We start from the raw sequence: 24,119 nt of genomic DNA on the forward strand, positions 1-24,119 counted from the left end.
GAGCAGCTAAACATATCTTACTTGAAGATCCAATAAATCACATATCCAACCTAAATTTCTTTTTACCTCCTTATCCCTTTTTATCTGAAATATTTTCCCCTTTTCCTCTGGTTTTTTAAAGATGTGCCCTCATGTCTATTTGATGGACCCCTTTGAAGTTTCATAGTGGCCATGAGTTCCATTCATTCATCATCCTTATCATTCCCATGGGTCTTGCTCCTATCCTCCAAGTTGAATTTCCTCCTCCAAGTCTAGAACACACTCTTGGTTGAGAGCCTGATTTTGGAGTCCCTTGTATTCCTTGTTGAGTCCCATGAGTAACTAGAACCTATGATCTCATTATAGTAGATTGTCATTCTTCTAGATTTTTGATTGGGATGAGATGATAAATCTATTGCCATAGTGGATGAAGTTCATCAACAAACTAAATGATCATCACTCTTTGTAATAATTTGTTCGCTCTGGTCACAAGTTGTAAAATTCTCCAAGCCGGGATTTTCTTCACATTTATTCTATGTATATGTTTCATGATTCTCTTGGTTGTTTTCAAGTGCAGGTCTTTTCTAAATCAATATCTTTTCATGCTACCAAGTAGTAACGAATATAGACTATCATCTTTCCTTCTTCCAGGTTATATATTTTATACTACCTAGATCTACCACACTCATGAGATAATGAACTAATCCTTAAATTTACATAATCAGTTCCACCTACTAGCTCCAATCCATGAAACTAAAGCCATCAAAATTTAGCGCTTTAGGAGCAATTGTAAAGTTTACCTGTTGGTAAGTCAAAATTTAGGTGGTTAACCTAGTCGATGTGTAATTTTGAGAATTATGAAATAACTTTTATAATTAACCCTAATTCACTTATTACTAGTGTAATTTGATACGGGGTCGACCCACAGAGAAAGCTTAGTGATTCATATCTATTTTAAAACAAATTAATAGTTGAGAAAGTGGATTAGTTGAAAATAGTGTGAAGGAAGAGATAATTAATATTAATAACGTTACACTCTACTTATGTGTCTGATAAAATATGTTGAAGCTTTTCACAGACAAAATTAATAGTTGAGGAGCACCATTTTTCTAGGCCATCACAAACAATAATTACATGTCATTTTGTTTTGAAAGCCTTAAAGATTTATATTTTTAGTAATTAAAGGTGTGTGCCCACGAGGTTGATATGGAAAATGTAACAAAGAGACCCATTACAGAAAAAAATTCACAAAAGATGTCAAATTTTAAAAAAATAAGAAATATTATCTAATAATATTTCAAGAGTTTTTTTTGAAAATATTAGATAATTTTTTAAAAATTTAAAATTATTTGATAGCAATTATATAATGGTATAGAATAAATTAATAAACAAATGTATCAATCACTAGTGTATGTTGTAATCTAGAAAATATGTCTTGAATGCTGGTTCCATATCAAAATGCTTTGAGTGATCTCGCCCTTCATGATTCAGAATTCACTACCCAAGTGGGATATACATCTTGTGACAAAATATACATGAACTTTATGTAGACTGGTGTGATGTGTTATCTGAATTTAATAAAATATTGTGAAAATGGAATAAAACTAGTCTTTATATTGATGGTATATACCATCTATATAAAAAAATCTTTCATGGTTGCATTTCAGGGTTATACCATAATATAGTTCAACATAAAAAAACTAAATTTAGGTGGTCTATAATATCAATATACTTATTATAATATTTCAAAATGAGCATTGTGAAGGAGATCCACTATCTTGTTTAAATTAAAATAGGATCAATTTTATATGAACTTGATAATCTAGCAAATATTCTATTAATTTTTTTTAACCTATGAATTATGAAATTGAATGTAAGAATGCACCAATGAAAATTAAGATGCCAAACTTAATGTTTCTTACATTATATATATTTGATTATGCTTACTTACTTGAGGTGTGTATGAGTAGATATTATTGTATTAGTTATTTATTATGAATGGAATTTCTGTGTGGAATATAAATGTGAGTAGTATATTCTAGGTTTCGAGTGATCATGATCTTTTCTCTAGTTTTATAGGTGCAGATTTTAAAGTAATTAAATGTTTATCTATATTTTAAACCCCCTCATTGATTCACTTAATTGTTCACATACCTATAAATTCCTAATTTCTCGTGTACCCATGTACTAACATGAATTTTTTATCTCCTCAAAATAATATTTCATGGTGTATTTCTTTGATGATAATAATTTTTTTAATAAAATATGAAATGACTTGCATAATATTTAGCACCCATCATGGTTTTCTAAGTTGAATTCTTTTGAGCAACTTAAATTAACAAAAAGATAATCTATAAAATCTACCAAATAAATTTCAGTTTTTCCTTTTTTTGAATCAACATAAATAAACATAGTTTCTAACATTTTCACAAAGTCATTAGTAAAGATGAATTTAGCTATGATGTAGTATATGCTAAAAAGTATTTAGATTTTAATTTTTTTTTTCATAAATGATTTATTTCTGTATTATGTTTGTGTTTTTGACGGTCACTGTTTCTTTAAATGATTATTTAATATTTTTTAATATTTATATCTGAGTAGAAAAAATAGTTTGAATATAATCAATTAGAATCCGGACACAAAACTTTAATATCATATCATCACAAAGTGATAGGACCAATGAAAAGACATATCTAGTATAAAAACTATGGAATCATTTTTGTTGCAAAGTTGAATGTTGGAGTCATTCATCATCAACCAATAATTAAATTGTTTTAGCTCATCATCAGTGCCCTTTGCTTATGATTGTGTTAGTATCCACATTGTCTAGTGTTATTAATTTCTAGGTCATATAATGATTAAACTATTTTATCCATGTCACAAAAAATCTCTAGAGCACATTTAGAGGAAAGTACTCATCAGATGTTCTTTTACCATCCAATGAAATGAATATGCTTGTAAGAAGTATACTTCATTGAAAACAAGGAGCCAAATGTACGTCGTTAGTGGATAATTTAAAAAATAAATGAATTGTGTGAGTCAGAATGCATAGAGATGAAGTACTCTTATTTATTTTTGTGATATGGTAGATTGAAAGAGCATTCTTAGGAAGCTGTGGGCATTAAACGTATCACATAAACGGGTTAATTTTGTATTGGGTAGTTGGAGCAGGCTGATACTCTAGTGGGCTAGGGGGACAGTTTGGTATGTGAACAGATCAAGGCAGTGCATGATGAGTTGGGGTGGAAAGCACAAAAGCAGAAAGGTAAACTCAGCCTCCACCTAGTAAACTTGGATTCTAGTAGATTAGGCCACATCACCGTAGGCCCACATCACTGCATCACCTATTTTTAACCTCACAGCCATATTAATTCTTACATTCAATAATGTACCACCACATTTCATTAGCTTGGTGATATACTCTAATCCGTCTGACCTCATATTTGGCATAAATTATATTATTCCATATGGAAAACATTTTATCCTGTGATTTGTCCTTGATTTATGATTAATTCAAGTATAAATAAATCTAAAAGTGAAATAAGGAATGTACTCTTATATGAATGTACAATAAATGCAGCGGGATAGACTCTTACAATAACTAATTTACCCAGATTTTTCATTTTCTTGGTAATTTGGACTCTGAATCAATTAGACCACAGATTCAACATGAATTGGATTGTTACAGATATAACAGGTAACCCTGTGATCAATCCTTGATTGAAGATCAAATCATGTATAAATATTTCCAGGATCGTGATTTGATTAGAAGATCAGGCCTTATTTTGCAAAAAACATTGGTGACATGATACTTCCGCTTGTGGTGGATACAATTGAACCTTTAATTTAATTCATATGTTTAAGTTTTTTTTATCATCTTTATCCATCAATCCTACTTTTTCTTTTAATTTTTTGCATAAAAATTAATATTTTAATCCCTAAAATATAAGTAAAAAGTAACATTCACTAACTAACACATAAAATTCGTATTTTTACAAGTGGATTTTATTTTATTAATATAATAATTTCTTTAAATCTCACTTACGTAAATTTTGATCCAATCTAAATCATTCATAGGTTCAAAGTTATTAAAACTTGATAGTCATATTTGTTGCGATAAGGTTATTAATGGTTAACGAGATAACCTGTATGTATTGTCCCAAGCAAAGCCCTTGGTTTAAACTTGGTTTGACGTTCTAAACATGTTGTGTCATCTGTTCCCATACAATGATTGAGAAAAAATGGTGTGGGGCAACGCTGGCCCCTTGAGATAGTGCCCTTTGATGAAAATGTCTCAAATGATGGGATCACAGAGGACCACAACCTGGCTACCTACACATCCATGCCATATATTAGGGGGAAACGCTCAGTTCCTGAAAATATTCATAATACAATTGGTTCTGATTTATGTAGATAATTTTCTCAATCATTGTAAAAATGCTTGAACTGATTTAGTAGTTTGTTAAACTTGGGAAATATAATTAAAATGATCAAGGATTAAACTCTTATCTAAATTATCATCACCATAAACAAACTCCTTGAAAAAGTTTATAAATGCACCAAATAGGCAAATGAGAATTCCACATACCCTTAGCCATGAAACTAAATACAAGATAGCATTTGTTTCCCTTTGCTTATCTTTTTAAACTAAAGAGTCTCAATAAGAGCTTCTCTACTATATCAAACTATCATTATCAAAATCTAGTTAAAATTTCTAATGAAAACATTTCAATATTTATGATTGGGAAAATCTCATATTGTCAGTTGAAGATGAAACAACACATATCAGTGACTAAAATTTACCACGGCATATGATAATGCTACAATCAGAAGTTGAAAACAGATTTTGAAATCAACTTTATGGATTAACTCCTAACTATCAATTTAATTTTAAAATTTATTTAACTCATTATATTTTGTTATACAAAGGCTGTGGCCTTAGATGGTAATTGAGGCTAGGCTATGATATGGATAATAGAATAGAGAAATATGAATTGAGAAACAATAATCATAGGTATATTTTTATTCTCATTTATGATGGACTTCACCTTGGATGATGTATCCCCACATATTTGTCTCATGGATGTGATGCTAGAGGATACTCTATAGACACTATATCCAATGGTACCTTTAGGACAAAAGGATGTCGGCCAAAAGATGCAATTACATGACACTATACAATCCTCATTTAGACCCTGATTTTGCACAGTTCTACTCAGGGTTTGGGTCTTGTGGTAAGGTCTAGATGGATGGTCCACCTGACCCCGCAACCTGCGGGCTTGGATAAGTTAGCTTAGTCCACCCCTGGGTTAGCCAGAGTGACCTGACCTGTACCTTATTCCACCAACCCTTGACTTTTGCAGTCAGGGGTCTGGTTGGTCAACCCATGGGTCACCTGGTTTGGAGAGGGATGGCAGACTCAAACTTAGCTAACCTAAACCAATACCCCCAAGAGGAAAGGTCACCTTAATTGATTCACAAGTAAGTTGGATGACCTGATCCCAGGTTGATCTGACCATGATCTGTTCATTTGGAATAGTCATATTAGTCAAACCAGAAATCAGTATGTGTTTCTATAAGTTCAACCAAGGTTATGCAAAATACACCCTGAAATTTTTATCCTCAATTTTATGCAATTTCCCCTAATTTTATTATCACCAGTTTTTTCATGGTGTCCTCTAAGACCCACTAGGGACCAATAAGATACCACCTTACGTGGCCTTGAGTCTATAAGCTAAACCATTTCCTCCATTTGGTCCAGTGGACCTGAAAATTGACTCATATTTTATGATGATTATGATATTTAAATTGTGTAATGATCAATATTTGCATATAATGGACCAGGTGATATTCTTACTCCCCAAAATGAGTTTTATTATCTATGTAGGAGGGAATGGGTTCAAATGGGTCATATTGATTGTTTAAAAGATATATATAATGAAAAAACTCAACAAAAGCTTAGGTAAAGAGATACCCATCCTCGCCCTCTATCTCTCTCTCTCTCTCTCTGTCTCTCTCCCTCCTCTCCTTCCCCTTCTCTCCAACCATAGACCTAAATCTCAGTTCCCTAAGCCCTATCTCATCTTGGGTAACCATCTCCTTCATCTTCATCCTCCCTCATTGTGTAAAGATAATGACCCTTATTATTTGCTGATAATGTACTCTTTGCCTATAATCCATGTAAACAAGTGAATATATTTCCAGGTACCAGTAAACCAATAGATAATGTCTCTTTAATTTTGTATAACATGATCTACAGTAATCAAATATTAATAACTGAGACATTAAACTAATCTCAAACGTAAAAAGGTATCTGAATGTGACTTCTTATCCTTCATAAACCATGTTCTATGAATGATTATTTAGAATCAACATTTATCTTACTTGATCAATTTTAAATTAAATTATCATATCAAATAATATTCAGACTGAATCAATAATGTATGCCTGGTTTGATTTTTTAAAATCAAAGAGATAGTTAATATTTATTTAATGAGTTTGTTGTATGCAGATTAACAATTAGATTCTGTGCTTGTGTACTAAATTGGTCAGCTGGGTTGGGAGGCCAACTATCAGTCCTGTTGAGTGGTTAGGGTTAGTCAAACTCTGAACCCCAGCAAGAAACACGGAGACCGAGATATTATCCAACTTAAACAATATTAATTCAAAAAAATAATGACTCGTTTTGCCATAAATTATTTAATAAAAATCATATTTTCCAGAAATAATTGAAGAGGATAGATAGAATCAGTTGAAAATAGTTCGTTGGTTTAAAAGAACAGGTGGGCCCCACCGTGATCCATTTTGGATGGCGTCATCCGACATTTAGATCGCGTTCCTGATCGTCTCCAGATTGCCAGACTTGGGCGTAACTCATAGCCCCTCAATAAAACTAGGAATTACAAAACAACCTTCATTTCCGCATATTTACCCATCCTTCGGAGCGGACGGCATTTCCAGTTCGCGTACAATCAGTACATTTAACGAATTTCAAGGTTTTTAAGCGAAATGAGTAATTAAAATAATATGCAAAATGAGTAATCAGGGCGAAAAACCCAGAAAATACAATAAAGTTTTAATCTAACTAAGAAATGCATCAAATAAAAGGCAACTATTTCAGCGGAATGAAGAATGTAAGAATACAGTGAAAGCCCAGAAAATAGAGAAAAATGGGTAAATTTGTAGACAAAGGTTTATTTTTCTGGCATTTTCGGACAAATCTTGCTAATAAATGTTAATGGAGAATATCCCCAGAAAACTCCAAAAAATCGGTAAATTGTCTACTAAAGGTTTATTGGGCGAGTGCTTTAAAAAGTTTACCCATTTTAATGCCGAATACACCCTGAAATTACAGAAAAATAGGAAGATTGAAAAGAAAACTATATTGCTAAAGTTATTTCAAACCAAACTAACTAAGAAGTACTCCGAAGAAAGAATGCAATTAAGAATTGTAATGCAGGAAATAAAAATACAGGTAAATTTTGCAAACAAAAATACATTGTTCAGTAATTTCAGGTGAATTTAGCTAAAAAAAGAAACAACGCCAATTCTCCAAGAATAAACCCGTAAATATACTTAATAACAGATAAATTATGTTAATAATAATTTTCTTTTATGTAGTTTCCGACGAGTTGAACCAAAAAAAAAGAATCAATGCCAATTTTTTCTATAGAACATAAAAAATGTAAATTTTGCTAAAAAAATTTCTTTTTTTAGTCGTTTAAACGAATTGACCCAAAAAAAGAATAAATGATTATTAGTTTCTTACACCCAGGCAGTAAAGAAAAAATAGCCAACTTTAGCAAATAAAAAATTCTAGGTTATTAGTATCGAAGAAATTGAGCCAAAAAAGAAGACTCGTAAAACAGGTAACTCTGTGAGAACGAATAAGAACAGGGGGTTTAGAGCAAATAAGCAGTTCCCTGTGCTCGTTTGCGGGGGAAAGAAGAAAAGCGCGAGAACGAGCGAGCAAAGATCGAAACTTTTTCTAAATTTTTATTTTTTTTTCTTGGAGCGGGCGACGAGCGAGGATGAGCGAGGAAGGGAAGCAGATCGATGGAAGAAATCTCTTTCCTGGCCATGGCGGAGAGCCCTCGGCGCCGCAGTACGGCACGTTTCAGGGCGTGCCGGGCTACGCGGCCGGTTCAGCTTCGGCGCCGGCCATGGGGTTTCCTCAGCCAGCGCCGCCGCCGGGCTCGATCTCCGCGCCCTCCGCCCCCGCCTTCTTCGCCCACGGCTACCAGGCCGTCCCCGGTCCGTGCCCAGGAAACCCTTTTTCTCAAATTTTGTTTTGGTGGTTTTTTTCTGTTGTTCGTCTGTTTTGATTGTTTTTGTTGTTGTTCGTCTGCGGGCGCGTCGTGATCTTTAATTATTCCTTCTTAGAATTTTTTTTTCCAGCTTTTGGGAAACCCTTTTTCTCAATTTTTGTTTTGGTGGTTTTTTTCTGTTGTTCGTCTGCCGGAGGTTGCGGGCTCGTCGTGATCGCCAGTTGTTCCTACTGAGAATTATTTTTTTTCTAGCTTTGTTTACTTGCGGTTGTGTTTGGATCAAAATTTCTCTTCATGTTGGGGTTCTTTGAAAGTGTTCTTTGTTTTTTCTCGATTTTTCTTTTTCCTTGGTTTTTAGCGAGTGGGCAGAGCTTTATCCGTGATGATTTTCTTTGAAACCCTTTTCTCTATTTTTTATTTCGATAATTTTTACTTCCATAATCTGCTGGAGGTTGCGGGCGCATCGTGATCTCCAATTGTTCCTACTAAGAATTATTTTTCTCTAGCTTTGTTTACTGGCGTTTGGGTTTTGGTCAATTTTTGTTATTTCGTGGTGGAATTTTTGTTTTTTCCTCTTCTTCGTGATCTTTAATTGTTCCTACTAAGAATTATTTTTTTCTAGCGTTGTTTACTTGTGTTTGTGTTTTGGACAATTTTTGTTTTTTCTCTTCGTCGTGATCTTCAATTGTTCCTACTAAGAATTATTTTTTTCCTAGATTCGTTTACTTGCGGTTGTGTTTTGGTCAATTTTTGTATTTCACGGTGGAATTTTTGTTTTTTCTTTTCTTCGTGATCTTCAATTCTTCGTGATTTTTGTTTTTTGTTTGCTTCTGGTTGTGTTGTGGTCAATTTTTGTAATTTCGTGGTGGAATTTTTGTTTTTACTCTTCGTCGTGATCGCCAATTGTTCCTGATGAGAATTATTTTTTTTCTAGCGTTGTTTACTTGAGGTTGTGTTTGGGTCAAAATTTTCTCTTCATAGTGGGTTTTTCTTTTTTTTTCTCGAATTTTCTTTTTCTTTGGTTTTTAGCAGTTGGGTAGAGCTTACTCCGTGGTGATTTTATTTGAAACAGAAATTCGTTCGTGGTTATGATTCAATGAATTTCTCGTCGTGCTGGGATTTTTGGAGTTTTGTGTTTGTTTTAAACTTTGTTTCGGTTCTGGGGCGTGTTATAGTTGAAGGGTGGGGAACTGTGATCCCTTCGGTTTTTCCTGGGTATGTTCTGATGAATTTCTCGCCGTGGTGGAATTTTCGAATTTGGTCTTTGTTTTAGTATTTGTTTCGCGTTTTTTTCTGCCGGATTTCCTTTGTATTTGGAAGGAGAATACCGAATGGTCCGTTGTTCCGATCCCGGGTAAAGGTTTTGCTATTTCAAAAATATTTTCCTGATTCGTAGGATTGGTAGATTCAAAGGACTTTCTCTTCATCGTATGATGTTTCTACCTTTTTTCGTTTTCTATTTTGATCCCTTGTAAAACTGTGGCTTTTGAAACATAATTTTAGAATTTGTAGCAATGGTAAATTATGGGCTTTGGGATGTGCTTTTTGTTTTTTCTTTTCGTTTTGGTTCCTGGATTTGTTGAAGTCCAAACGTGGCTAGTTATGATTTTCTGTAGTATTTTTTCTGCCGTCTTGTCATCTCTGTTAGTGATGTTAATATGTTTTCCTCGATATCTATGGCCTGTTATTCTGATCCATAAAAAAGTTATGGTTGCTTAAAAGTATTTTTGAGATTTTAAGGAATTTGTAAATTTGAAGGATTTTCTCGTCACGGGTCAGATTTTTGGACGTTTTTCTTCTCTTTGTTTCTGCTCCAGGGAATGTTTTAGTTGAAGGGCGGCCAGTCATGATCCCTTTGATATTATTTTCTCTTTCCAGTTTTCATCTATATTTTTGGTAAAATTTTTGGATGCAGTTTCATTGTTTTCTAGGTTTTAGGATTGGTGAAATTCAAAAGAAAATTTCTTCCTGGTGGGAGTTTTCAGGGTAGTTTTGTCAATAATTTTGTGTATTTTGGATGCAGTTCCAGGTTACGCTGTAGTTGAAGGAAGACCAGTTAGACAACCACGCCTGCCATGCTGCGGCTGTGGCATGGGCTGGTTCCTGTGAGTTCTCTGCTCTCAAACATTTTAAAAAAGTTTATTTAAGAGAAAAAAATTGTTTTTTGCTAAAACACTTTAAATGAAGCATATATAGATGCTAATTCACTTAAAATTCAATATTTTGGAAAGTCCATAAATAGTTCATATGAGCTATCTGGTCTCAAGAGGTGAAAAAATGTTTTTTAGTGAAAAATAAAGTCATCTTGCGTGGAGAAATACCCTGTGAGTAAAGATTTGATTAAAGAAAGATTTGGAATGTTCATGACTGAACCCTTTGAGTCTTCTCTGATCTCAAAAGCCGTTATCTTTTTCCGAAAAAAAATAAGTTTTTCTAAAAAAATTTACCGAACACCTGGATGAAGATCCTGCGTTCTTAAATAAAATTATATTCTGGAATGTGCATTTTAACATTTATTTCAATGAATGAGTCTTTTCTAATCTCAGAAGCTTTAGGATCGTGTTTTTTAAGGGAAGCAATTTAGACTTTCTGAACGATTTAATAGAGACTACCCAGATTAGTGCTCATACCTGTCTTTCAAAAACCATTTTAGAAGGGTTATCATAGTTTCTGGTGAGTCTTCTCAGCTTTCAAAAAATTTTAAAACTTTTTAAGAAAAAGTTTAGTCTTACTAAAATGTCAGATCTGCAGAGGCAGAACTCACTAGCCTCTGATTCATTCCTTGAATATTACGAGGATGCTACTTCAGACTAATATTCCTTCCATCTTGAATGGAAATTCAATAGATTTTGGCTCTAGGAAACATCAATGAAGCAGCACGTTCTCACTAGAGAGAAGAATAGAGGGGGGAAGAGGTAGAGGAGAGCAATAGGTGCTCGGTGGCGCTCTGTATCAATGTATTGTAACCTTCACTTTAATCAAAAGGGGAACTCAGCCTTTGGTAAATTCGTCCACGGTCTGAGAGTGATACGCAGAGAAGAGAGAGAGAGAGAGAGGAATGAAAGATTTAAAGAGAGAGCGGGGACGGGAAGATCATCATCACCGGGAGATAGTAGGAGCAGTCAACTCAGCAGGAAAGATCATCTGCAAGATGGGGAGGGAGAGAGATAGAGTTCAAGGGCGAGTTAAGGACCTAGAAGGGGAACCCAAGTCTGTTTTTGCCTCCACTTTCTGAACGATCCCCACCCTAGGTATCTGGGTCAGCGGTTGCTTTGGGTTGGGATGATTGAATAAGACTGCCGTCATTTGTAAACTCAGCCGGGGATCATATCAGATGCACAAAGATGGAGAGATCTGGCAGAATTGGCCTCTTCCTAATTCCAAGTGTCACGTGCACGCTCTGTTGAACGTGGATGTGGTGCCTCTTCTTACTCAAATGATGGATGGGGAATTGGACTGCATCAGCCTCCTGCTGTCATGCACTAGGGTTCAAAAAAGAAGGGTTCAATTTGTTTATAAGGTAGTGGTTTTAAGTGAAGCGATAAGATAACAGAAGGATCCTGGCCCCAAAAGGGGTTTAAGTGACTTAATTCACATGTGCATGATTAAGTCACTTAAACAGCAAAAGTGGGCCACCTGTATTGTCGGGCCTGGTAATACATAAGCATAAATTTCACATGAAAATGGAGAAATAGAGGGAACAAAGGGCGAGTTTCTCTGCTCAATGCCCCCCTCAAGCTGGGTGTGGATGTTGTCCACGCCGAGCTTGCCAACCAACTTGAGGAATGCCAAGGGAGGAAGCCCATTAATGAATATGTTCACAATTTGTTCAGAGGATCCCACAGACAGAAGCTGTGTAATCTGGGATTCAAAAATTTCTGTGATGAAATGACTATAGATCTCAAAATTCTTTGTTCGGTCATGATGAACTGGGTGTAAGCAATGGAGAGAGCTGACTTATTGTCACAGAGAAGGCACACTGATCCCGCAAGTTTAAATTCTAAGTCCTGTAAGATCTGTCTGATCCAGATGCCCTTGCGCAGGCCTTCGTTTAGTGATCTGTAGTCTGCTTTAGTACTAGAGCTGCCAACAACATTCTTTATCTATCTTCCTCTGCTCACCTGGATTTAACACATATGCTCAGTACCTTGAGGTTGATCTTCTGTCCAATACCAAACTTGCATTATCAGTATCATTATAAATTCTGACACTTTTACTTCTACCATTGATTTAGATAGCTTGGCTAGGTGCACGTTTCACATATGCCAGAATGGGATGGGCAGCTTGTAGAAGAGCAGACTCACAGCAAATGCAACGTCGGGCCAAGAATGGCTTAGATAAATTATTCTACTGATCAGTCATTAATATGACTCCTGGTTCACCGGGCGACTATCCTCTTCCATCCCTAGCTTTGTATTTGGGTCGACTAGAGTGCTTGCTGGTTTACCACCAGTTGGCCTGCGTCCCTGAGGAGATCAACGGTATTCTTGTCCTGTGACATAAATATGCTATCTCTGGAGTAGGCCATCTCCATTCCCTGGAAATATCGCTGTCTTTCCGAGATTTAATATCAAATTCTGCTGCAATTGTCTCTTGGAGATACTTGGCTTGCACTGTATCATTCCAAGTAATCAACATATCATCCAAATAGACAATCAGTCATTCTGAACAGTTGATGATTGATAAATAGGGTGTGGTCTCCATTTCTCGGTCAGTACCCCAGTTTCGCCATCCTTTGCTTCGACTGTATTCTAGTGAAGAATACTCTTAATAGATGCTCATGCATTCTAAAATTTTTTTAGGGTTTCCTGTGACTCTCCTCTGGACGCAGAAGATTTCAAACTTGTCTTTTAGGATAAAAGAACTGCCTTTTGAAATATTTAATGGATAATTTCCTGATAGATGTTCATGCTTTTAAAAATAAAATACTTGGAAAGTTCATCATCCATTCCTCTTCTCTGCTCTCAAAAGCTTTGACAAGTTGTTTTTTAAGAGAAAATTTCAGTGTTCCTTAACTGCTGCTTGATGCCTTCTCTTACTTTTTTCGGAAGTTTATTCATCATCAGTTCCTGTTACTGTTTTCTGGTCCGAAACACATTACAAATTTGCTTTCAAGAGAAAATTCCAGTCTTTCTTAACTCTTTTAGTGAAGAATATCGAGATTCATCATCGATTTCGTAAAGAAAAGTTTATTGGTAGGTTCATTCATCATCGATTCCTGTAAGTCTTTTGTGCGCGCAAAAGCTTTATAAAACTACATTTTGAGAAAAATAATAATTTCAGTTTTCCTTAATTCTTTTAACTTAGAACACCCGGAAGATGCTGATCCCATTTTTTTTTTTTTTTTACAAACTCAAAGGTTCATCATCGGATTTTTCCTTGCTTCAATTCCATGGTACTTTGGAGCATTTGTCCTCCTGTGCACAATTATTGATCACAGGGAGAAGCCTGGCTATGTTGCTTGCACTATTGCTGTAAGTTGTACCTCCTTAACTATTTTGGCTTCTCCTATTCTTCTGGAATCTCATGTCCATGGAGAAAACTCTGATCATCTCTGTCTTCGTGATTCATCCAAACAGGCTGCTCTTGCTTCCATTGCCATCATATTTGGCGCATCAAAGGGCGCAGATGCATGGTGATCTTCCTCAATGGCCATGAATTTTAAATGCGGCAAATGATGTATATTGATGTCTGGCTGATGATGTATGCGCATGTATCTATCTTCTTACATAAATGCGGATGATGGTACAAGTTTTGTTCATAAGGATGGACTCCTAGTATAGTCTTATGCCTGCCATTTCTCCTCAAGTGGAAATTTCAAGGGGTGGTCCCAGCTAGTGGGGCCTTAGAGCACACTAAGACTTGGAAGGTTAACATCATGGTATTTCTGATCCCCCTTTCTATATCATCCCCTTTCTGCAATCTATTATTCAGAAATGGGTATGAGAGAAACCAACTGAGCTGTCAAATCTGATGGGAGTGGAACTTGAAGATATAAGGAATTTCCAAATATGGAGAATTCTATGAAGACTCAGGCAAGTATGGTTGTGGCATCTGTTAGAGAGTGTGATGGCTACCTTATTACAGTAGTTTTTTTTGTATCTATGATGACTTTGAGTTTGGAAGCTTTAACTGCAAGAACTAAAAATGAAAAAAAAAGTAAGAATGTGAAGGTTTTTCGTTTTGCTAGTTGATCAAAGGCTTGAAAATAATGGGCACAAGCAATAAAATAAAGTTATAATCCATCAATAGACATGACACATTTAACAACTGTCACTCCCTCTCAAGATTGGAACAAAATCAATGGGAAATCATTTTTTCTTGAGCATCAATAGAAGTTTGATGTCTCAGAGTTGTGTCCTAAGTGACTCAACTTCGAAAATTTTAAGTCATTGAATCCACAAGTTTAATTTTAAGAGTTATTCAAAAAGTTTATTCAAACTATGGAAAAGTAAGTTCAGATTTTTGTAGGTTATCCATGAATAGAGATAATCAAAATGTGACAGAATTTGGGATAATGAAATGAACTCCAAATATCTCCGAGAGAATTTTGGCCATTTTTTTCAAAAGACCCTTTGGGTTTTTGAGGGGCTCAATATGTCTTTTGGCCTCTGTCCCATCTAGGATGTTTATTATAATGACATTACCACTGCTCCAGCAAAAGCAAGCGCTAAACTACACTTTAACAAGGCTAGATGCTTTATTTCATCAAGTGTCAAGGTCATTGGCTTTATGGAGGACCGCCTCATGTGAAAGTAACAGATGTCCCCTCCATGGAGCTTCTCATGCGGGTCTCACTTGAATGTAACATAAATGTAACATTAAAGAATCATATTACATACCCACCCTTTGCCTTGGAGCTGGAATAAAAAGCAAAGATGAGATCTCATGAGACCAACCTAATCTTGTAATTTCCCATGGCATTCTGTGGCTCAGGTCAAATGGTGTCAATTGCATGTTTATGCTAACATGCTAATTATTGGATCATTAAAATAAAATGATCATGTTTATTTTCACTGAAATAATAAAATCATGCTTAAAATAATAAACATGCAATTGACACCATTTGACCTATGTTTAGAATGATAACCAGATTTTCCTGGATTTTTTGGTATTCATAAAGTATGTTGACATGGTATTTGTAAAAGAATAATTTTCTAACTCACCACCAAATTTTAAAACTAAATTACCAAGTTAGAGTGTAATTTTACAATTTTTCTGGCTGTTTATCTGAGATCTTTATTTTAAAGTGACAAATATATTTTTTAAAAAGATATTTTAAGATATTCAATTACATCAAATCCATTATCAAGTTTGTGCTTAATGACGTGGTGATAGAGTTTAATATGAAAGGTTTTGACATGTCAAACTTTATGCGATTAACATTGACTTTTGGCTTATTTTGAATTTTTTAAAATATCCTCCTGTTATTTTTATAATGAAGCTCAATGATAAGTCTAATCCCTGAAGATATTGTAAAAAAATATTTTGCATCTTAAAACATCTATTCTAAAAACTCCTATAATTATAAAAGGAGAAATCTCAAGAAAAAGATGCAATAAATTACCCATTTAAGCTGGTGTAAATACTGGAAACTGAGTTTTCAAATGATTTACTGATGCATTAGTCCTATCTTCTTAGAGAAAATTTGAATGAATATGGATTTGAAGGTGGTAGATATGATGCGAGAAATAAATGCACAGTTTGGAATCACAGTTTCAAAGCAAACCTGTCATAGAGCTATATCTGCGGCGCGCAAGAAGCTTCAAGGATCTTTGAATGACCATTATCACTTGCTTCTTGCTTATGTTGCTGAGTTAAAGAAGGTCAATAGGAATGGTACTTTTGAGTTGGTTCTTGATAGAGCCACTCCTGATTCTTTGGTTAGGTTTAAGAGACTCTATATATGCTTTGATACAATAGCAAGAGGTTTTCTTGAAGGTTGTAGAAGAGTCATTGGCTTGGATGGATGTTTTTTGAAGACCGAACTAAAAGGCCAATTGTTGAGTGTTGTGGGCTAGGATGGGAATAATCAAATGTTCCCCATTGCCTGGGCAGTGGTTGAAGGGGAAAATCAAGGTTCTTGGACTTGGTTTATTCAACTGCTGATGAATGATTTAGGAATTGTGGATGGTTATGGTTGGACTATTATAAGCGATCAGCAGAAGGTACTTAACTAACTCGTTCATAAATATTGAATTGTTTGAAGTCTTAATGCTTAATGTTGAACTGTTTTAGTACACTAATAGCTTAGTACTCTCTAACATTGCGCAGGGATTGGAAAATGCAGTGTCATGTTTATTACCCCATGCGGAGCATAGGAATTGTGCTAGACATATTTATGCAAATTGGAAGAAGAAAGGACATTCCACTGAGATTTTGAAGAACTTATTTTGGAAAGTTGTGAAGTGCACAACTCATGAAGATTTCCAAAGGACCATGAGAGAGATGAGCACATTGAAACCACAAGCCGCGCATGACTTCGGAGATATAGGTATAAAGAAGTTTTGCAGGGCTTACATTAGTAAGGATACAAAATGTGAGGTGATTGATAACAATATTTGTGAGTGCTTCAACAATTACATCATACATGCTAGATCTAAACCTATCATAGACATGTTGGAAGATATTAGAGGTGCAGTCATGCAGAGGGTAGCTAAAAAAGGGAGTTGTTTTCTGACAGAACTAATCAATTATGCCCTCGGTTAAGGGAGTTGCTTGAAGATAACAAGATGAAGTCTAGGACATGCACTCTTATGCACGCAGGCCAGTATCAATTCGAGGTTACAAACTTGGGAAGCAGATTTGTGGTTGATTTACTTAGTAGAACCTGTAGTTGCAGGTATTGGGAGATAAGGGGCATTCCATGCTCCCATGCTATTACTTGCATTCATTGGATCAAGGAGGACCCTGTCATTTTTGTCACTGAGTGGTTGAAGAAAGATGTATACCAGCTAGCTTATAGTTATGGTATCCCGCCAATGAATGGAAAAAACTTATGGAGCGAAGTTGAAGGGAACTATGTGTTCCCTCCTCTCGCGAGGAAACAACCTAGAAGGCCCAAGCAGAAGAGAACAATTGACATCAGTGAGAAAGAACCTAAGGTGCAAAGATTATCGAAGAAAGGCGTGCATATGAAGTGCTCCCTCTGCCACCAAGCTGGCCATAATCGGAAGACATGCACCCAACCAGGAATAGAAGCTGGAGGCCAAGTACGGTTTGAATTTTATGTCCAACTTTGTTTATAGGCTTCTTGGAGTTTATTCAACGTAAAATAATAAACTCGTATTGATCAATCATGCAGGGATCCCAGGGAGCTACAGAACCTCCACGTGTTTAAGTAGAGGACGCATATCAGCCAATTTTCAAAGACCATCACTGTTTAAGTTTCAATGGAGCTACGAAACCTCCACCCGTTCACGTTTAACATTAACTTGTATTTTCAGAACATTTACCGAACACGATTTAGCAGTCCTTTAATGATATGATCTTCGTTCATTGTCCATGATGCTATTTAGATTCTTTCTTGTCTAATTTACCACAATTTCCGTTTGAGTTTGCCATTTCAGGCCCTCTGGCAGTCCATGACTATGATGAAATTATGATTAAATATTTTATATTTCCTTGGAAACCGATGGGTGAGAGTAACAGAAATGACGACTGTTGTGCCATGTTTCCCGTCTTTAAGGAAGCCAACACGCTTGGATGAAGGCATTTTGAATCGCGCTCAATAATCCATGAATTTCTGCGCTTTTTCGTCCTTTGTTGGCGTATTCACTTGATCCAATGGGCAATCAACTTTCACATCAGAATCGGAAGATAAATTGGGGGATATTGGTTAGAAAACCTCTCAATGGGGGTAAGCAAAGATACCGCAGGATCATGTGAAACAGTTTGTAGAGATGATCACCATAGATAGATAGATGACTCCTTATTTCTAAATTATTATTTGTGCCCAAAATTGATGCTCATTGAGATTATTTCATTTTCCCAAGAAGTCCAAATTCCTTTAACCGATTATGGTTATGTTTTCTTCCTCCTGATTTGATGGACCAAACCCCAACCAATCCTTTAAAGAAAATGATGGTCTATGTTATCTGGTCATAATATTCAATTTCCTTGAGCTTCCCATTGATTTCTCATTATTTTTTTATAGCTCTTATCATTATAATATTTTTTCTTTTGATAACACTCTTTTCCTTAACGTAATTATAATATCTATTCATCATTTTCTTCACTTTTTTTAAATCTATAGTTGACCATGACGATCCACATTTCACTGATAAAAAGACATTGTTATCCCTTAACCTTGTAAAGTTGTTTCCTCTTTTCATATCTCTCATTTTCCAATTTCGCATCAGTAAATTTATCCTTGAGTATTAGACTTTATGTGGATCGTCCTGTAGTTTGGAATCAATTGAATGATGTAGATGAGAATATACCTTTAGGTGGGACCTGTTGTTAAACATAGTTCGGTGATGTTTTCCTGAACTTTTGTTCCCTTCGCTTGACGAGTTTTTGATGACGCTCTAATTGAACTTTGATCCTTGCATTCACTGGTTTCTTGTTCAGCCCTCGCATCTCTTTTGTCCTTCCCATTATTTTCTCTTTTCTCTAATAGGGGACGATGGAATATCAAGTGCACCGTTTGTTTGCATTGAAACCATAACTTAACATTCTCGGAAATAATTTTCTTTGCTCTTTTTCTCCAGATTCTTCTTCGCTAATCTTTACTCACCTACCACTTAATTTACTGTCTGGGAACTTACACCTTCATCCCTATAAAGTTAGACTTTCTTGCTCACAATTCAAATCCTATCAAGGTTTTTCAGCCAATCGTCACATGGTCTCACAGTCCCGTAGCTCCAAAGGTGACGAAGGGGCTGAAATCAGGTACAGGTCTTCGCTTGGAAACGGATGGTTGAGAGTAACAGAAATAACGACTGTTGTGCCATTTTTCCCATCTCAAAATAATAAAATAAACCTTTCCCATATTTCTGGTAACATTATTTTAATTTTAAAATTGTGCCTTTCTTCTACAACAATTAATCACTTTCACCCGCCAGGATCCGGCGCCGCAGGAGGATCAGCATTGCACATCAGACTCTTAGCAGGGTCTCACATGGTATTGATCGGATGCCCACGACGCTATTGTCAAGCTGCTGGCAGAAGTTATCTCTAAAACCGCTCAAACCCACCACAAAGCAGACGAAGGTGTCAGCCTCTGCTGCTGTCTGAAGATTAGAAATGAAAAAATAATCAATTTACTTCTTCATCCACTGAATTCAATAAAAAATTATAGTAATCAGCAAGAATTTGGACGCAAAAATTTAGCGTTTAGAGAATTTTGAAGCTCAGGTAGGTACACATCTTTCAGAAAAAATTCAACTACAGTATCTAAAGTTCTACAAAAGACAAGTATGTAATCCCAAAATGAAGCATTTTCTCTGGCAAATGGAACTTAGTCATGCAAGAATGTAAATTAAACTTCCAATGCAAAATGATAACTGAATACCTCAAGTATGAAATAACCTAGGTCAAAGGTGGGACTCCTAATTTTAAAACTAAAATTGATGCGAAAACAAACGATAACCAACATAAAAGACGGAGGAATTCAACTTATGCAATTAGCGAATACCCAATATTCACTTGAAGAAAGACTCTATCTTAACTTTGAAAAATGAAGGACATCACAAAATCACCCAAAATTCAAATAGATTTCATAAGAAAATCCTTGACTTACATCATTATCCTCGTCCGGATCATTCCAGAACACGAAGAATAGAGGAGCCAAAATCTCATTCATTCCTTGAACGTATCGAATGCTCGGGTTTAGTTTCGCAAAGATGATGAGGATTCTCGAGAGAGACTCCTACCATTGAAGAGTACAAGTAGTGAGAACTAGAGCTAAAATAAGTAACAATCTCATGGGGGGAATTTTTCATGCATAAATATTATTACTTGATTTGAGTTTGTAAAAGACGAGTCGCCGCAGAAGAAATTCATATCTGGATATGTGCGCCTGAGGTCCCGATCAATTTTCTCAATGATCTCCGAATCCTTGATGTGAGAAGTGATGCTATTAATTTTATTTTTAAAAGAAAGAAGAGATAATATTCCACTCGTTTGAAAAAAAATAAGATATTGAAAAAGAAACAATGAAATTCCTCATTTTCAATCTGCCATGGTAGATTGATCCTTCGATGAAGAATTAAACCACAAAGACACAGAATAAAAAAATTTTGAGCTGCATAATAAGAAGATTAAGAGGGACAACGAGCACCTTTCTTCCCAGCAAAAAATTTTCATCAGTAACAGAATTCAATGTCATCCTGGGATGACATTCATAGATTCTATTTTTGTTCAGTAGGATTTCAATCTGCCACAGTAGATTGATCCTTCTATGAAGAATTAAACCACAAAGACATAGAATGAAAAAAATGCGAGCTGCATAATAAGAAGATTAAGAGGGACAGCGAGCACCTTTCTTCCCAGCAAAAAAATTTCATCAGTAATAGAATTCAATGTCATCCTGGGATGACATTCATAGATTCTATTTTTGTTCAGTAGGATTTCAATCTGCCGCGGTAGATTGATCCTTCGATGAAGAATTAAACCACAAAGATATAGATTAAAAAAAATTCAAGCTGCATAATAAGAAGATTAAGAGGGACAGAGAGCACCTTTCTTGGATAAACAAGACCAATGGGGGAGATATTCAGATGCCCAAGACGAGCAATGCTTCTCTCATAAACAACATCCAAAAGGCAGCCCCTGACGACGGCAATGAACCCTAGCTCGTGGAACTCCCGCAACGAAGAAGAAACTGCCAAGGATTCCACTACAACTAGCACCAATCCGACGCCCCTTCTCTCTCACGCCCTTTCTTTCTCTCTCTCCACCATCCCCTCTCTCTCAGTCCTGGTTCTGAGCTCTCTCCCGAGTGATTCAATTTGGACGAATTAATAGAACGTATGTCTCACTTTCTTCATATCCCGATTATGACGTGGAATCCACGTGGCTGCCACGTGGATTCCGCCTAGGTGGTTTCCGCCAGAAATCCACCTGGCAGCCACGTGGATTCCACGTCATAATCGGGATATGCCGGTGGACCGTTTAGGGAGTTTGGGCTGTACCGTGGCAAAAAAAAAGTTTGGGCTACATCGCTGATTTCCCAAAAAGTATGGGACGTACCGGGATATTACCCCTAATTAATATTGTCCCTCCTTTCCCTCTCTTTCTTTCCCTTTTTCTCCCCCGTTCTCTCTCCTGTGGCAATTAATAGAAGGTTCCTAAGAGCTTCCATAAGTCAGCCAAATTGAATAAAGGCGACATGCCCACACATGTAGTCATTGATTGCAAAGCTAAAGATTACCACAACTGCTTGTTAAAATAATATATCATAATACAACGCTCTTACTTCAGCGCCGCTCATTTCTTCACTGTATCTCCGTTAATATGCCTATTTTATCTTAATATCATAGTACAAGTCTGACTATGAGCACATGGAGGGAGTCACTGACGTCACTGGTGATGTAAATATATGTGGTTGGTAAGCCACTTGTATCTTGTCCAAACTCCATTAATAAAATATAGATTGGATATAATTCAGGTGTGATGCTTAGGATGAAGTTTTTTAATACCTCATTTTACCTAATGAATACGAAAAATCACTAGCCCTTAATCATGTATCCTAAAAACTTTTATTTAAAGGATTCTTAATAAGGACATCAAAGTATCTAGACAGAGTAATACTGTGTAGTCCCATTCATAGGAAAATTACGAGTTTGAAGCCATTGGCGTGGAAAAAACTACGAATTGACAGTAGGTTCTGTCTAAAGAAAGAGTTTACAGAATTCCTGACTTTATATTATATCAATCTGTCAACCAAGTTTGTCCATGCAAAGGTTTTGTAGCTGGTCTTTAGGCTTGAGATACCAAAGGATCTTATGGATGGATGGTAATGCTTTGCCTATGGCTTAGGATTTCATATTTATGGAATTCCAAACCTTAATAGCTTGGGTGTATCAAAAAGCTCACGAACAAAATTGAGTGATAACTCACATTATTACAAGGTTAATATGACAAATTTTACGTATTTATTCATAATTAATTCCTTATATCTGCTTATTATTAAGACTAAAATTATAAAATCCAATTGGAGAATGATAGTTTTAGATGTTTGAATTTTAACGTAGTTTGCAGGATTTTCTAACATCATATTCAAAAGTAATTTTAGGAGTCTGAAAATGATTTTCCTGAATTTTGCGACATTCTGCTCGTAACAATATGATTTTTCTAGGTCTTTTATTAACAACCTAATATTTATCTATATTTTTTGGTTTTATATTTAATTTTATATGAATCATTAAGGAATTTTGGGTTTTAAATTTGGCACACAACATGTAGCCATTCAATTCATTAAAATAATGACCAATAGATGATTACTCACAATGACTGGTGTTAGGCAATCATTATCTCTCGTTAATGATGAGGGCCGATGAAACATTAAAACGGAACAATTACTTGTCATCATTTTGTGTCAATTATCGTGATGCCATAATGGTGTCAATTACTAATGATATTATTTTATTATCATTTAATACAGAGGATGATGTGACCCAAACAAAAAATAGGATGTATATTTTTGAAAGAAATGTGATGCCAAGACCAATGAAATCAGACTTTTAAAATTCCAGTTTTTTAATTCTCCCCTTTGACGGGTAAAAAAGAGCTGTACCCAATAATGTGCCACAAGATACATGTTGACGTGTGTACACTTGGCACATATGTGTACATTTGGCGCTGATGTGTCACTCATTAATTTGATGTTTTAAATTGCACCTTGATATTACACAACCTCATGTGCCATCACATCACACACTCCCTTTTATTTAATATTATTACTATATACTCTTTTATTTCTTTATTATTTGTTACAGGAAGTGACACATGGCATGATCGGAGCCTTCTTAAGATGATGATACATGCCAATTTGAGCTAATTATTGCATTTTATAGAATGCTAAAGACAAAACCCTAAAAGCGAAGTGACGGTGCTGATGAGGACAAGGAAAGAGAAATCTTTGGATTGAGTCAATGATGACTCTCAAATATGTCATCAAATAATTAAACTTTTTAGTTTTCATTCATCAAAATTATAATGTTAATTCATGCTAATATCATGCATATGCATCATTTTATGAAATCACTAACCCCACTTGATCCTTTGAATCAAGTGGAATATATTTAACATTTTATGGTTAGTAAACATTCAGAGACAGGTTAAGAAGATCAAGGAAAGAGACGAGGATCAAGAGGAGCGGGCAAAAATTCAAAGAAGCAGAAATTACGAAAATGCCCCTGGGCATGACTTAAGAGAAACCTATAAATACTCTCTTGAGAGTTGATTTTAGGTTGTTCAGAATTTCTCTCAAGGAGCTAAGGCTTGGAGAGGAAGGATTTCTGCACCCTCCAAGAGCTGCTGAGCATTGGAGTTGGGAGGAGAAGGAGCCTGAGTTTTAGCCGAAACAAGAAGATCTCTACCTCGCCGTGAGGGACGTGACACCGGGTGGAGAGATTGTTGAGGTTTCAGAATTCTCTCTTCCCCCTTCTGAAGACAATCTGTATTGGATTGAAGATCACACCTTGTGTTTTCAGCAGTTCCAATAACAATTGTTGGTAGATTACTCTTAGAATTCTATTCAGTATTGTTTTCATTGATTTTCTTCAGTTATCCATCTCCAATCTTGTTCACCAGTCTGTTCATCCAAATTCGCAGGTTCAGCGAGAAGAATCGCAAGCACAGACCCTCTGTGCAAGCGATTCAGCGCGCTGAACCAGGCACCCGACCACCTGCGCGCGAAGCCTGTGA

General features: G+C 35.7%; 1 protein-coding gene across 1 annotated transcript; it reads left to right on the plus strand.

Annotated features, from left to right (window-relative positions):
* The first annotated feature begins 7,919 nt into the window (after positions 1 to 7,919).
* Positions 7,920 to 14,034, plus strand: LOC144703305 (Ribosomal protein L18ae family). The gene is made up of 4 exons (XM_078575451.1): positions 7,920 to 8,232; positions 10,270 to 10,351; positions 13,606 to 13,720; positions 13,826 to 14,034. The coding sequence occupies exons 1-4, from the start codon at positions 8,010 to 8,012 to the stop codon at positions 13,883 to 13,885; spliced, it is 480 nt and encodes a 159-aa protein (XP_078431577.1). The 5' UTR covers positions 7,920 to 8,009; the 3' UTR covers positions 13,886 to 14,034.
* The last annotated feature ends 10,085 nt before the right edge of the window (positions 14,035 to 24,119 follow it).

Source organism: Wolffia australiana, chromosome 5, assembly GCF_029677425.1.
Source record: "Wolffia australiana isolate 7733 chromosome 5, ASM2967742v1".
In the NCBI taxonomy this organism is placed as follows: Eukaryota; Viridiplantae; Streptophyta; class Magnoliopsida; order Alismatales; family Araceae; genus Wolffia; species Wolffia australiana.

Bases quoted from the DNA above. Each gene is read 5' to 3' on its own strand.
- LOC144703305 (XM_078575451.1), top strand. From the start codon at position 8,010: ATGAGCGAGGAAGGGAAGCAGATCGATGGAAGAAATCTCTTTCCTGGC. The intron at 10,352-13,605 runs GTGAGTTCTCTG...ACAAACTCAAAG, and splicing joins TGTGGCATGGGCTGGTTCCT to GTTCATCATCGGATTTTTCC. The intron at 13,721-13,825 runs GTAAGTTGTACC...TCATCCAAACAG, and splicing joins ATGTTGCTTGCACTATTGCT to GCTGCTCTTGCTTCCATTGC.